The sequence below is a fragment of the Ornithorhynchus anatinus genome, chromosome 9 (genome assembly GCF_004115215.2).
Source record: "Ornithorhynchus anatinus isolate Pmale09 chromosome 9, mOrnAna1.pri.v4, whole genome shotgun sequence".
Taxonomy (NCBI): domain Eukaryota; kingdom Metazoa; phylum Chordata; class Mammalia; order Monotremata; family Ornithorhynchidae; genus Ornithorhynchus; species Ornithorhynchus anatinus.
Window position 1 is genome coordinate 40,278,316 of NC_041736.1, and position 14,019 is coordinate 40,292,334.

Genomic DNA, 14,019 nt, shown 5'->3' on the forward strand with positions numbered 1-14,019 from the left:
TAATAATAATTCTAGGATTTGTTAAGCACTTACTGTGTCAACCAGAAGCTCCCCGAGAGCAGGGATCATTTTTGTCTGATTTGCACTCTGCCAAGCACTCGGTACAGTGCTGTGCGCATAGTAGGTGCTCGATAAATGATACTGATGAAGGAATGGAGGCCCGCAGGACTCCCACAAGTCCTGGGTTCTTCTCTGACATGAAAAGTAAAGCAGGCTCTCCCTCTGACCAGAAAGTAGGGAGAGCCATAACGCTTTCCCTGGGTATCTGCCCAGGAAGAAAAAGATTGACCTGCAGTGGGTGTAAGCAAGGAAACAAGGTGATCACGGGGAATGAGATGCTCAGAAGGGGCGGGGTTGCGGGGTTTGAGAAGGTCCAGGTCTCAGCTGGTGACGTATGATTTTCCCAAACAAAAACCAAGGACTCGGTTTCCATAGAGATCTTGGGCTGACATGATGTGCCTTTTCCCCGAGGATTCACTTGAAATATTCAAAATCATAATATGCCAGTTCTGTCCGTGGAAAATGCAGATAAAAGAAACAATGATTTTGGTGATGGAATTGGTAGGTTAGCAAGATGTCAACTATGGCAGGAAATTTTTTTTAAAGGATCCAACTGTCAGGCCTCTCTCTCTTCTTTCTCCTCTCCGTACCACGTGACTACCCTCTATCTACCCCAGTGCTCACAAACCATTATTATCACTGAAAAATAACTGCACAACAATACAGTTATCTCCACAAGACTGTACCGGTGTGGTAGCAGGCCGGCTCTCTCCTTTACGGAGACCCTGACCATCTTGCCTCTTTTCCACAGTTTATTTTCCTCTTTTCCAACTTTCTGTGCCCATTTGATGGGGGCGACCATGGGTTTTGTCTCCTTACCCAGGGCTGAAGGAAAGACAAGCTTAGCTTGGGCAGGAGAAATGGCCGAGGGATGATGAAAGAGGTACCTTTGGGCACTAAAGACTAAGTATAATCTTTCAGCTTTAATCGTATTAAAAAAAAACCCACCAAAACAATCCGCAAGAGCTCACCCCTCTATCGCCTAGGCCAAAGGTTTTCGGTTCTCTTTTTGCTCTTACATTCTCCTTTCTCTTCATGGACCCAGAAGCATCTTTGAAGGAGAAGGCTAAGGTTGAAGAATAAGCTCGGCAGGGTGAGGTTTTTGCGAAGCTCCCCAGGTGATGAACAGAACTCTTCACCTGACCTCTCATCCTGACACGCAGTCCAAGACAGCAATGGTGTTTATCCCCGCATCGAGGCCCGGAAGCCTGGCGGCTCAATAGCCGTATTTGTCATTGAGATGTGTCCTGCCGTCGCCGCTCTGTCCTGGTTTAAACAGAAAACAAAATGGTCACCTGTGCGAGATAGGGGAGAGGAAAGATGGGGGGGGACAAAAAGTGCTTTCTTTTCCCTTGCCAACGCCATTTTTCGACCTTTCCTTACACCCAGGTGAGCTCAGATCAACCTGCCAGCTTCCGGCCCTCTCCGTCGGGGTCGGACCGGACCAGGGAAGAGCTGTCGGACTCTGGCCAGACGGGTGTAGTGGGACGGTTTTGTACCTTTCCGGCATCTGGGGTCTTCTCTGGCAGCGCTACCCCCAAGTGTGACTGGGTGGTAACCGTGTAGGGAGGCGGGCAGGGGGCCCGTGAGAAAGAAGCACCTACATGTAGAAGTTCTACACTCACTGGCACCCCAAGGCCCAGGCCACCCACAGGGACAACCCGGCATCACCCCTAGACGTGTGGCCGGGCAGCTCTGCCCTCTGACCCACTAACTCGGCTCCCAAAGGATCAGAGGCCGCAGTGGTACTTCTGTCTCTAACAGGCATGGGTGGGGCAGGGAGAGGCGGCGGAGGAGGAGGAAGACTGCCAGGAGGGCAAGTTTCCCTCCTCCATCGGGCCAACAGCAAGCATCACCTACCCGCGGGGGGCATCCACACACAGTAGTCCGGATCATCCTCTGGGTACTGTGAAGAGAGGACCGGGGGCTGCTGCAAGAAAAAGTTGATGCCTTTACACTGCTCCGGCTTGATCCCCACGTTTCCCGGCTCCATTCACAGCGGGCGGACCCTCCCCCCCAAAGGTGAAGGGGAGGTCCGCCTGAGGTTCCGAGGCTGGGAGCTCAGAGAGGACAGTCGAGAGAAGAAACTCACTCCCCATGCTCCTGTCGCTCTCAAACTCCTAATTACCAAATGTCACCGCCGGGCATTTGGGTCTAGCTTGTCCTCGCCTCCCTCTCGGTCAAAGAGTTCTTCCAAATGGACTGAAACCAGGTCCCCAGCCCTCTGACTCCACACCGGGGGTATGGAGCTGTGAGAACGGGAGCCCACACATTCTCCCACCCTGGCTTCGCCGACCCCTGACTGGCGGCAACAATTACTCACTTTGCTTGGGCCCCAGGCCGCCTTTTTCTTCGCGGTATCTGCACTTTTCCTGCATTCGCTCTTTGACTCTGGAGAAGAAGCCAACGAGGTCGATTTTTTCATCAGTTATCGCTACTCCGGCATCAGGCCGCGCTGTTTTCCGGCCCGGGACAGCAGACGGACGAGCTGCACCGCACTGCCTACCTGAGGGATCCTCCGGTGGTGACGCCACTTCGCCAGCTTGATTCCGCTTCTCCGGCTCCTCCTGGCCCCCAGCCTCTGGAGACCAAAACAAGCCCCACGGTACAGTTGAACAAGCCGTCGGAGAAGGCCAGATGGAAACGACATCATCGACAGAATCACACCGGGGTTGGGAGCGGCGGTTGTTTCGGGTCGTTTCTTATCGATTCATTTCATGGTGCCTTCTGACTGGGCTATGGATGTTGCTTTCAGAAGGAGCTGGTTTTATCTGGAGTTTTTGTAAATGGGGCTTTATTTTGGTCCCGTAAGGCAGGTCTGGGGAGAGGTTACGGAGGAAACAACAGGGCGGGAGAGAAGGCTGGCTCGAGGGTTCCTGGACCCTCTGCCCTCTTCCTACTGCAGCAGGGGAAGGCTCAGGCAAGGGGAAAAGAAGAGGGGTCGCTCTCTTTCTGCTCCCCAGTGTGAAAGCCCAAAGGCAGGTCTGGAGGGACTCCAGGAGCGCATCCGTGACAAACAACTTCACCCCACAGAGGGTACTGGAATTTACAGATGCCCCCCTTCACTACTGAAAGGAAGCCTAAAAAGAAAACAGCCGAGTTAGAGTGTTTGGCAGATAGTGAGAACCTGGATCTAACTGGCATATCTACTCGAGCGCTCGGTACAGAGTCTGGCACATTGTAAGTGCTTAGTAAATCCCACAACTGTCTGACTGGCTTTCCCCTGGGGCTTCTGAAGGGGCTCAGAGGGGATGACTTCTCGTTACAAATGGCCACCTCTCAGCAGGAGGAGTGACTCTCACCAGCTCCCTAACTCCCTAACGCCTCTGAGAGAGGTTCCACGGGTGACCCTGGGGATTGGGGGCCGATGAGTTTCACTTCCGTGAAGCCAACTGGCAGACTCAGTAAGTTTCACTCCGGGGAGCACTTAGAACACGAACAATCCACTAAGGTAAAAGACAACGGGGTTTCTAATAGGGGAAATTAAGACTCAGGAATCTGTTGGTGTTTTTGAAGGGTTCTGTGAATAAGTGGATAGGCAGGAGCCAATAGGCACGACTGGTAAGGAACGAACCGTAGCCGGAGACGAGAGCCACAGCCAGGGCTTCCCTTTCCTTACACGGGGGACGGCTCTCTTACGCGCACCGAGGCAAAGCACGCGCCCACCCGTGAATCTCCTTTCTTTGGCTAGCAATGCCGTAAACCCCACCGCAGAGCAGGGAAGCTGGGGAAAGGCTACCTTGGCCACCAGACTCCGCTTGGCGACTGGTCCCTTGAATTGCTTCTTTGGACTCCATTTCCTTCGTACGTGGCTGATGGTTTGTCGTCTCCTTGTCCTCTTCTTGTCCCCCTTGTTCTTCTTCCTCCTCCTCCTCCTCCTCTTCCTCCTCCTCCTCGGGTCCTTCATCCTTCATTCTCAATAAGCTCTGGGGGAGTTCTGGACGCTTGGGAGGTAACTTCTAAAAGAAAAGTCAGCGGGTGAGTCCAGCAGGCTGTCGGAACCCAACCGGGACCTAGTGACAACACCCCCAACCTGAGCCGAAGGGGGACGGAGGGGGAGGGCTCCTGCAAGCGAGAATCCCTAGGGACGGTTAACACCCACAGTGACCCTCCTCTGACTACTCTTCCGCTGACTCCACTTAAGCTTCGGGGCAGCTCAGTTAACAGTGGTATTTATTGTGCACTTGGAGGGTGGCGTCGGTTGGTTAAGCACTTACTACGTGCCAAGCCCCGCACTGAGCGCTGGGGGTGGACAATCGGGTCAGACACGGTCTCTTGTCCCACCCGGGGCTGACGTTCTGAGCGGGTGGGAGAATGGGAGTTTGATCCCCATTTTCCACAGAGAAGTTCAGTGACTTGCCCGAGATCACCCAGCAGGCAAGGGGCAGAACTGGGATTAGAAGTCAGGTCCTCTGACTCCCAGGCCCGGGCTCTTTTCCTCAGACTACGCACTGTGTTTCCTAAGCGCCGGGGAGAGTATTATAGAATCAGTAGACTCCATCCCTGCCCTCGGGAAGCTCAAAATCTAACCAGGGAGACAGATACTAAAATAAATTACAGGTCCGGGAGGCAAAGATAACGCCAGGTACATAAGTGCGGTGGGGGTGGGGAGCGGGGGGAGTACTGCAGCTTTTTTACACCCTAATTCCATTTGTTCCGCAGTAAGCCTCCGGTGGTCTCAGGACAGAAAATCTATAACTCCAGGAAATCTGTCCTGAAGAAGAGGCAAAGAATTTCCACTAAGACCGTGCTCCATTCGATCCGGCAAATGGGGGGTGGGCAGGGGAAAAGACGGCGGGGGAGCGGCCCACGGCTTACCCCAACTGTTCCAGTTTTTAATTTGAATTTGCTTCCTCCTTTCATTGCCCCGAACAAAGGGAATGTCAGCTTTTTAGCCGGATTCTCCAAATGCGTAGCCTGACCTTGGGTCCTAATCAAAGCGAGAGAGATCAATCGGTATACGGGAACTCAGGGATCACTGGAACGAAAAAACGACATTGCTAACGTTCTCCAAACTTTCACAGAACAAAGAGGACTTGAGATTCGAGCAGAGCGACGGGAACCAAAATGCCAGTCTTCAAAGACTAAGATCGGGAAGGCGACGTTCGTCTGATCCACAGTACGGTCGGACCCGCCTCCCCATATGTTTCTAAAATCTGTGGTTCCCACTGATAAGGGGCAGAGGGTAGGCAGGAAGATAGCCTGGCCATGGGAATGTGTGAAGGGGCATTTCCCCTCCTACTGACCTGAGAACGGAACCTAGAGCGGCAGCAATAAACCACAAGAGCTCCTTCTGGCTCCAGAGGGGTGGCAGCAGCCTAATCAGTGGTATTTACTGAGCGCTGCGCGCGGAGCCTCGTACTAAAGCACTCGGGAGAGAACGACAGAACAGACACACTCGCTGCCTCCGATGAGCAGTGAGGGAGACAGGGGTGCCACTCAGATTCCAGCCGAGCGGACCAGTGGCAGGGAGACGTTAGCTTTCTCATCACCCCGGTCGACGGGGGGTCGGTCCGAGAGCTTTGCGATCACGGTTCCGGCATGGTCGGTCAGCGACCTCGTGAGGAGAGGAGGTGGGGAGAGCCCAGAAGTCCCAAGAGCCGGGGGGGGGCACCTGGGCTTTAAAGCCCATCTAGCTGATGGCAGTCTGAGCTAGTTCAGGAGGAGGAACAGTCCAATTCTATGTCTCCCTGGCGTCCAACCTTTGCTTGACATGACTCTGGAGAGCAGCAATCAATCGGTGGTATTTATTGAGCACTTTCTGCACGCAGGGGTGCAGAGACAGTGAGACTTACGAGGATTTCAGCTCCGGCAACGCTGCTGGCTTCACCATCTTGATCAGCCCTTTGAGCCTCTGCACTTCTTTTCTCAGCTCAAAGGTTCTCAAGTGAAGTTTCTTCCGGGACACCCCGTCTAAGGCGGTCCCCGACTTCATTTCGGTCATAAACGCATCCAGGGAATCCGGAGGGGCCGCCTCGGCCCGGGCTGGACAAGGCGGGGAAGAGGCCGGGGATTCCCAACAGGTTAGAAAACCCAGACCCAAGTCACGGTGAGGTCGGTGCCTCAGACCGTCCCGGGGTGAGAGCCATCGCCCCCGCAGCTGAGCTGACCGGTGAGGCGTCGGACCCCCCGCTCCCGTCCTAGAGGAGTCCCGCAGCCAAAGCGAAACCGAATCCCCACCCGGGCCGAGACGGAAACGGCCCGAGGCCCTACCGACCGCCTGTAGACTCGGGCTGGTGGCACCGTAAGGGAAAACAACAGCAGACTACCTCCCACCAGGAAAATAATTCATCGAGCATCAGAAAATGCCCCACCATCGCTTGGCCCCGTCCCCGCACCAGGAGAGGACGCAACCCCTCTCCCCTGGATCGCCACCCCCTTTCAGAAGTGAATAACAGGCAAACCCAATCCCGGCCAGAACCGCTTAGCCCCAGCAGTGGAGAACCGGGACTCACCTTGGCCCGAGGCTTTCAGCTTCTCGGAAATCTCGGAAAGCTCTCGCTCGGCACGGTTCAACTTCACAACCTGCGAAGCCCAAGCACACGGCACCGGCAGATATTCCGGTCCTCAGATACCGCCCTGGCTCTCGTTCCCGACCCGCTCCGCCCTCCTCCTCGTGGATCTGAAAGGGCTCGCTCAGAAGTTCCGGGGCTGGAGGGGGGGTCCCTTCTTTAGCTCCGACGACCATCTGACCATCTGTTCAACTCGAGCGCAGTAAGAGCGGGCCGACGGTGAGACGGATTCAGAATCGAAAGGGGCGGCAGCACGGTGCGGGCTGCCAATCTTATCTCATCCGGGCCAAAAGAAGGGATCGGGAATTTTCGGAGGGTGGGAAACGGGCAGCTCAAGACCGCGGGATGATCTGTTCTCACGCGGGCTGCAAACCCCCTTGCTTCTAAAACCAGGTTAAAATGCTTGAGTCTTCAAGCCCTGGGCTCCCTTGGAAGTCCCTTGCCCCCTCCCCGTCCTTCTCAGTGGGCCCCGCCCGAGGCCTGAGCGCCACCCGCCTCTGGTCTCTCACGTCTCGAAGGCTCTTCCCCCCACTCACCAGTGAATCGTAGGTCTCTGGCTTGTCGTCGATCTTCCCGGCCTTTTTCATCCTGTTGAGACGCTTCTTCTCAATCAGGCCGGTTCGGTCGAGGAACGTGTCGTCATCGCTGTCGTAGTAGTCTTCTTCCTCCCAGTTCTTGGCTTTCCTTTTCCGGGATACTAAGGGCGGAGGGGACGGATGACGAGGGACAGAAGGAAGGAGGGAGGAAGCCAGATCCTCCAACGTTCGGAAAGAAGAGGGAAAACGGCAGGGCGGAGGCGAGGGCCTCAGCCGCTTCCAGGGTGGCCGGGCCGCTTCCGAGACCGCTCACCTGCCTCCTGACGCAGTAACCCCTGGGCGTCCAGAATCCGGCAGGCTTCCAGGGAACACTGGATCATGGCTTCTTTCTTCTTCCCTGAGTGGATCGCCTCGACCACCAGTTGCTTCCCTGCCGCGTCGTCCACGGGCAACCTGCAGCGGAGCCGAGAGGGTGGCTGCACGGATCCCCGCCGCCGGCGGCCCCGTTTCGTGGCGCCACCCTCGTCACGTCTGGCTTTCGAAACGGCTCCTGACCCGTTCACGGTCCCACCGCTCCAACGCGAAAACCAACACAAATAAAGAGCCCCGTCGCTTCCTCCCAAGACCGAGGCAGACGTCACAAACGCCCGATCAACTAATATCCCACGAGATTTCCCAGGGGAGAGGGAAAACGAGAGAGTGAGCAGAGGACAGAGAGTTAGGAAATTCAGAGACAATCCGAAGCGTTTAACCAAGTGTTACGAGGCAAACGATTCTCCATCAGTGCGCACTATCCAAATCTGTTCCCTCCCAGGGTCAGGAATCGGTGGAGCTCGTACCTCACCCTGCAGAGCCAAGTGCTGTGAGCCTGCTCTTCGTACTCATATTCCAGTTCTTCTCCTGGAGGAGGAAAACAACGAAAGCCGTTGAAAGGCCAACGGTAAGTCACCCGTTTGTACCAGGGTTGATAAACCTGATTAGAGAGTCCCTCCCTCCCTCTCCCCATCCCAACCCTGGGGCCAGACAGGTGTAGAGCTTTTGGTTTGGAGGATCCTTTCTGCCTGGGTTCCGAGTCGCCAGCTGACAGGGTCCAGGAGAGAAGGAAGGCGGTCGGTCGTGACCTCTGGAGGCTGTGGGGGCTAAGGAAGCCAAGCCGGCCGGCGTCGGAGCCGGCATTGGAACCCAGGTCCTCCGTCCTTTCCATACGCCACGCCGCTTCCCAATCAGAGTGTAACCGGCCTTTTTGGGCAGGGTACGTGTCACCCCTTTATTCTGTACTTCCTTCACTCCTACCTACTATTCATTAATTAAATAATTGTATTTTAAAATAATTAATTTATTTATTAAGTGAGTGGACGCTTAATAAACGCCCCCACTACCTCTGCTCTTCAGACAGCGGGTTCAAGGTCAAACGGTCAGCACCACCGGGTCCGGCGTTCAATCCGCAGCTCAGTTTAAGCCCGTCACCGTTCGGCCGCTAAGGGAGAGGGGTTATTCACGTACCTTCTCTGTCGAAAAATCCCTGCAGAGCCTTTTTAGGATCCTTTATGTAGAAGGCCTCTCGTTCCTCCTGAAACTCTATGGCAATAGGGTTTTCTTCGGCTTCATCTTCGACGGCATCTTCCCCTGGGGAGGACGACCGGAGGACCGTAAACAATTTAAGTAGGGCCCGGAGAGGCTAGAAGAGTTGAGTGGAACCACACGCCCGTTTTTTAAAGAAAGACAGCCAGAACGCTCCTCTAAATAATGCGGACATTTACTGTTTCCTAGTCTTGGTCTGTCACACCAAGACCAGTTGGGCACAGAGAGGAGCTTCTGAGTGTTAATGAATCACAGGTCAGCCATGTGCTCGGATGGAACGAAAACTCTGGAATTTCCAAATATCCAGCAGGTAGAGGAGGCTGCTGGGTCGATGAGGTGCACGTACCGGTTGGCTACGGGCCGCTTCTCATTTCGATAACTGCCCTCTTTAGAGTAGCGCGAACTGTCCTCCTCTCAGTGCCCGCAAGGAGGGCTCCGAGTGAAGAGAGCGAAAAGAGAAAGGTGGGTTTTTCAGGGCCCCTCCGCTCAACTGGCCGATGGGAGGGGAAGCGGAAGACTCGGGGCTGGGGGCGTGGGGGTCGCTCCGCTCGCTCCACGGAGGCGGTTCGGCTCCTCGGCCCGTCCCAGGGCCCCTCGCCGCCATGCGTCCCTCGCTCGGAGCCGCAGTCCCCGCCAGGGAGTGCCAGCCGCGAGGGCCGCCGTAACCGCCCGCCCCCCGGCCTCTTTTTCTTTTTTTATGGCATTTGTTACGCACTTACTACGTGGCAGGTGTTGTACTAAGCGCTGCAGCAGATACAAGGTAATCGGGGCGGACACGGTCCCCGCCCCAAGTGGGGCTCACAGCCTCAATCCGCAGCGTGGCTCAGTGGCGAGAGCCCGGGCTTGGGAGTCAGAGACCGTGGGTTCTAGTCCCGGCCCCGCCGCCTGTCAGCTGTGTGACCTTGGGCAAGTCGCTTCACTTCTCTGGGCCTCGGTGACCTCGTCTGTCAAATGGGGACCAAGACTGAGAGCCCTACATGGGACCACCTGATCACCTTCTATCTACCCCGGCGCTTAGAAGAGTGCTTGGCGCACAGTAAGCGCTTAACAAATGCCAACATTATCATCGGACAGGTGAGGAAACTGAGGCCCAGAGGAAGTCGAGCGACTTGCCCGAGGTCACGCTGCAGACAAGTGGCAGAACGGGGATCGGAACCCAGGTCCTTCTGACTTCCGAGGCCCACGCGCTATCCGCTAGGCCACGCTGCCTCTCGGTTGCTACGGGTTGCCCGTCCAGGGTCACAGAGGTCAGGGGGAGAGCTGGGAACAGAAGTCCTCCGGTTCCGCTCACTCTTCGCATGATTTTCACGACGGGGCATAATCGACTGCAACTTAGGTCACCGAAGACCCTCTCAGAGCGTAGTGGGACGACAGAAGTCGGCGCGGGGGCGGTGGGGGAGAGCGGGACGGTAGGGGGGGGGTCTCCCGGTTTCCTTTCCGAGCCCTTCGTCTCCCGGTGCAGCCCCTTACCCATCCCCCAGGAGCACCCGGTCTCGTCATCCTGGGCGCCGCCGGGCCTCCGCTCTTCCGGGCCATCTTTCTCCTCGTCCTCGTCGGAATCTTCGCCCAACATCCTCTTCTCTAACTTCATCTGCCGCTGCTTTCGCAGCGCCTTTATCTCCGTAACCGTCAGCTCGGATTCCTCCTCTCTGTCATCCTCGGGCCCCTGAGAAGCAGAGCCAAAACCAGTTGATTTTCAGGGGCCGAGCAAGGCGAGCCGGTCCTCGTGACGGAGGCCAGGCCAACTCGTGACCGGAGACGCCGGGGAACGGAGAGCCGCGTCTCCCATTCCGGTTCAAGGTAACCCGTGAGGGTCTCCGGCACCAGGAAATGACGACGATAGCGGTGATCACGCTCGCTACGTGCCACCCCGGGGTAGGTGCGAGATAATCCAATCCCACCTGGGTTCACGGTCTAGGTAGGAAGGAACTGGTGTCGAATCACCGTTCTGCAGAGGAGGGGATCGAGGCACAGAGAAATTAAGCGAGTTGTTCGAGATCAGGCAGCAGACGCGACAAAGGCGGGACGGGGACCCGGGTTCTCCGCCTCCCGGGCCCGTGCTCTTTCCCGCGGGCCGCGCTGCTCGCCTCGGCAGCCGCGACTGGCCAGGGTGTGCAGGGCCCAGGCTTCTTCTCTTCCCCGAAGGGCCTCGGGAAGCCCAGCCCGGCTCTAGTCCGGGGACCCTCCTCAAGCCCGATCCCTTCCGGGTGCGTCCCCAGGCTTCTCTTCCCCGGGGCTCGGCTCGAGGACGGACCCCGGTTTTTCGATCTCCTCTAGACTGAAGATGTGTGGGGAGCGCCTTGCGTGGACTGAAACCCGGGACTGGGGACTGAGCTGAGCCCCTGCTGGGACCCAACGGGAAGCCCTCCCAAGGAATACGGTCCCACACAACCCCACACGGGGCAGGTGAGATTCCTCACAGGTAAGGGGCGGAGCCAGGATCAGAACCCAGCTCCTCTGACTCCCAGGCATCTGCTCTTTTCTCTCACCGGGCCCCACCACTTCTCGTCGTGTCCGGAGGCCGGCCGGGGGAGTATCTGACAGTAAGCTCATCACGGGCAGGGAACGGGTCTGCTCATTCTGTGATAGCGTACTCTCCCGAGCGCTCGGTACAGTGCTCCGCACAGAGGAAGCGCTCAATAGATACCATTGGTCACCATCATGACAGGTGGAAGCAGCGTGGCTCAGTGGAACGAGCACGGGCTCTGGAGTCAGAGGTCATGGGTTCGAATCCCCGCTCGGCCACTTGTCAGCTGTGTGACTGTGGGCAAGTCACTTCACTTCTCTGTGCCTCAGTTCCCTCATCTGTAAAATGGGGATTAACTGTGAGCCTCAGGTGGGACAACCTGATTACCTTGTATCTACCCCAGCGCTTAGAACGGTGCTCTGCACATAGTAAGCGCTTAACCAATACCAACATTATTAGACGTGGGAGTCAGAAGGAGCTGGGTTCTAATCCCGGCTCCGCCACTCATCCGCTGTGTGACCTCGGGCAGGTCACTTCATTTCTCTCTGCCTCAGTGACCTCATCTGCAAAAGGGGGATCAAGACACTGAGCCCCACGCAGGATAGGGCCGGTTGGACACGTCTGGGCTCGTATCCACCCCAGAGCTTAGAACGGAGCTTGACACAGAGTAAGCGCTTACTAAATACCATCATTGGCGTTATCATCAGATGGGTGCTTCGACTTTTGTTTCATTCAGCCGGATTTATTGAGCGCTCACTGTACTAAGAGCTTGGAAAGTACAATTCAGCAACAGGTAGAGACAATCACTGCCCACAGCGGGCTCACGGTCTACAAGGGTCAAGCCCAAGCGCAGGGTTCTGGCCTCCCAAAAGTCTGGCCTCTTCGGGGGGGGGGGGTTAAGCGAGGGGGGCTGTCCGGGTTCGTTTATTAAGTGCTCAATAAATATGACTGAATGAATACAAGGCCGGTGGAGAGGGAATGGGAGCGGGAAGGGGAGAGGGAGAGTGTGAAGGAAAGGGAGAAGGAGAGAGAAGGAAAGGAAGAGGGACGAGGAAAGGGAGGCTGAGAAGGAAAGGGGAAGGGAGAAGGAAAGGGGGAAGGAGAAGGGAGAGGGAGAAGGGGAGGGAGAGGGAGAGTGTGAAGGAAAGGGAGAAGGAGAGAGAAGGAAAGGAAGAGGGACGAGGAAAGGGAGGCTGAGAAGGAAAGGGGGAAGAAGGGAGAGGGAGAATGGGGAGGGAGAAGGAGACTGTGAAGGAAAGGGAGAAGGAGAGAGAAGGAAAGGAAGAGGGGCAAGGAAAGAGAGGCTGAGGAGGAAAGGGGAAAGGAGGAGGAAAGGGAGAGGGACAAGGAAAGAGATGCTGAAGGGGAAAGGGAGAAGGAGAGAGAAGGAAAGGAAGAGGGACAAGGAAAGAGAGGCTGAGAAGGAAAGGGGAAAGGAGGAGGAAAGGGAGAGGGACAAGGAAAGAGATGCTGAAGGGGAAAGGGAGAAGGAGAGAGAAGGAAAGGAAGAGGGACAAGGAAAGAGAGGCTGAGAAGGAAGGGGGAAATAATAATAATAATGTTGGTATTTGTTAGCGGTCACTATGTGCAGAGCACTGTTCTAAGCGCCGGGGTAGATACAAGGTAATCAGGTTGTCCCACGTGTCCCACAGGTTGTCTCAGTTAATCCCCATTTTCCAGATGAGGTAACTGAGGCCCAGAGAAGTGAAGTGACTTGCCCACAGTCACACAACTGCCAAGCGGTAGAGCCGGGAGTCGAACCCATGACCTCTGACTCTGAAGCCCAGGCTCTTTCCACTGAGAGGGACAAGGAAAGGGATGTGGAGAAGCAAAGGGGGAAGGAGGAGGAGGAGGAGGGAAGGGAGATGGAGAAGGACAGGGAGAGGGCGAAGGAAAGGGGGAAGGAGGAGGAAAGGGAGGAGGAGGACAGTGAGAAGGAGAGGGCGAAGCAAAGGGGGAAGGAGGAGGAGAGGGAGAAGAAGAGTGAGGAGGAAAGGGAGAGGGACAAGGAAAGGGAGGCTGAGAAGGAAAGGAGGAAGGAGAAGGGGGGAGAAGGAAAGGGAGAGGGGCAAGGAAAGGGATGCTGAGAAGGAAAGGAGGAAGGAGGGGGAGAGGGAGGGAGGGAGGGATTGCGGATCCCGCGGGCGTGGGGGGGGGGGGGAAGGGGTGTGTGCGTGCGGGGGGAGCGGGGGTCGACCTGGAGGACGAAGAGTCGGGTGCTGCCCCCGAAGCGGAGAACGTGGCCGACGCGGACCCGGCAGTAGGTGCGGGGCGGGACGCGGGTCTTGTTGAGGAAGGTGCCGTGGGTGCTGCCCAGGTCGTAGAGGTAGAAGCCGGGGGCGGGGGGCGGCGGCGGGCCGGGCCGGGGTCCGGGCCGGGGTCCGGGCGGGGTCCCGGCCGGCCGGTAGCTTAGCAGGGCGTGCCTTCGGGACACGGACGGGTGGCGCAGCGGGAGGTGGCAGCGGGGCAGGCGGCCCACCAGGCAGCGGGCGCGGCCCTGCAGCCCCACGCACCCCACCAGCCGCCCTCCCTTCACCGCCTCCAGGCGGTAGGGGGCGCTCGCCGGCCCGGACCACCACGCCTCCTCCTCCTCCGCCTCCTCCTCCTCCTCCTCCTCCGTCTCGTTGCCCCCGCCCTGCTGCTCCTCCTGGTCCTGCGGGCCCGGGGGCCTCCCGCGGGCGGCGCCGGCCGGCGGCTCCCCCGGACGCTTGAAGGCCCCGGGCCGGGCCTCCTCCCGCCGCTCCTCCGCCATCGCGGCCGCCGCTCCGCCTGCCGGCGCCAGGGGGCGCCCGCGGGAGAGGGGGGGGGGGGACGCCTTTTCCCGGCGCACTTCCGGCGGGGGGGGCGGGGTCCGGCCTTCCGT

The 14,019-nt window shown here is 57.5% G+C and overlaps 2 protein-coding genes across 6 annotated transcripts in view; one reads left to right on the plus strand and one right to left on the minus strand.

The window, feature by feature from the left end:
* The window catches only part of SUPT7L (SPT7 like, STAGA complex subunit gamma), an 83,022-nt gene that overhangs the window by 59,995 nt on the left and 9,008 nt on the right, over positions 1-14,019 (plus strand). For both annotated transcript variants that reach the window (XM_029072169.2, XM_039913050.1), the window contains 3 exons: positions 7,923-8,048; positions 10,390-10,564; positions 10,967-11,095. The gene's annotated coding sequence lies outside the window, so the exon portion shown is untranslated. The remainder of the gene's footprint in view (positions 1-7,922; positions 8,049-10,389; positions 10,565-10,966; positions 11,096-14,019) is intronic.
* Positions 964-13,921, minus strand: LOC100078004 (solute carrier family 4 member 1 adaptor protein). 4 transcript variants are annotated; one of them, XM_039913049.1, is made up of 14 exons: positions 13,354-13,921; positions 10,160-10,355; positions 8,612-8,734; positions 7,948-8,008; positions 7,422-7,561; positions 7,109-7,269; positions 6,516-6,585; positions 5,856-6,045; positions 4,879-4,990; positions 3,800-4,019; positions 2,567-2,641; positions 2,384-2,451; positions 1,921-1,987; positions 964-1,326 (listed from the first exon to the last, which is right to left on the minus strand). In XM_039913049.1, exons 1-14 carry the CDS (start codon positions 13,906-13,908, stop codon positions 1,277-1,279), a joined length of 2,088 nt encoding a protein of 695 aa, XP_039768983.1. In that variant the 5' UTR covers positions 13,909-13,921; the 3' UTR covers positions 964-1,276. The 4 variants fall into 4 exon arrangements, with proteins under 4 accessions (XP_039768983.1, XP_028927491.1, XP_039768982.1 ...); XM_029071658.2 differs by having other exon boundaries at positions 1,921-1,990; XM_039913048.1 differs by having other exon boundaries at positions 2,567-2,645; positions 3,795-4,019.

Coding starts and splice junctions, on each gene's coding strand:
- LOC100078004 (XM_039913047.1), bottom strand. CDS start 13,908: ATGGCGGAGGAGCGGCGGGAGGAGGCCCGGCCCGGGGCCTTCAAGCGT. Junction 10,356..13,353: donor CCCGACTCTTCGTCCTCCAG/GTCGACCCCCGC, acceptor TCTGCTTCTCAG/GGGCCCGAGGATGACAGAGA. Junction 7,270..7,421: donor GTTACTGCGTCAGGAGGCAG/GTGAGCGGTCTC, acceptor CTCCGCCCTTAG/TATCCCGGAAAAGGAAAGCC.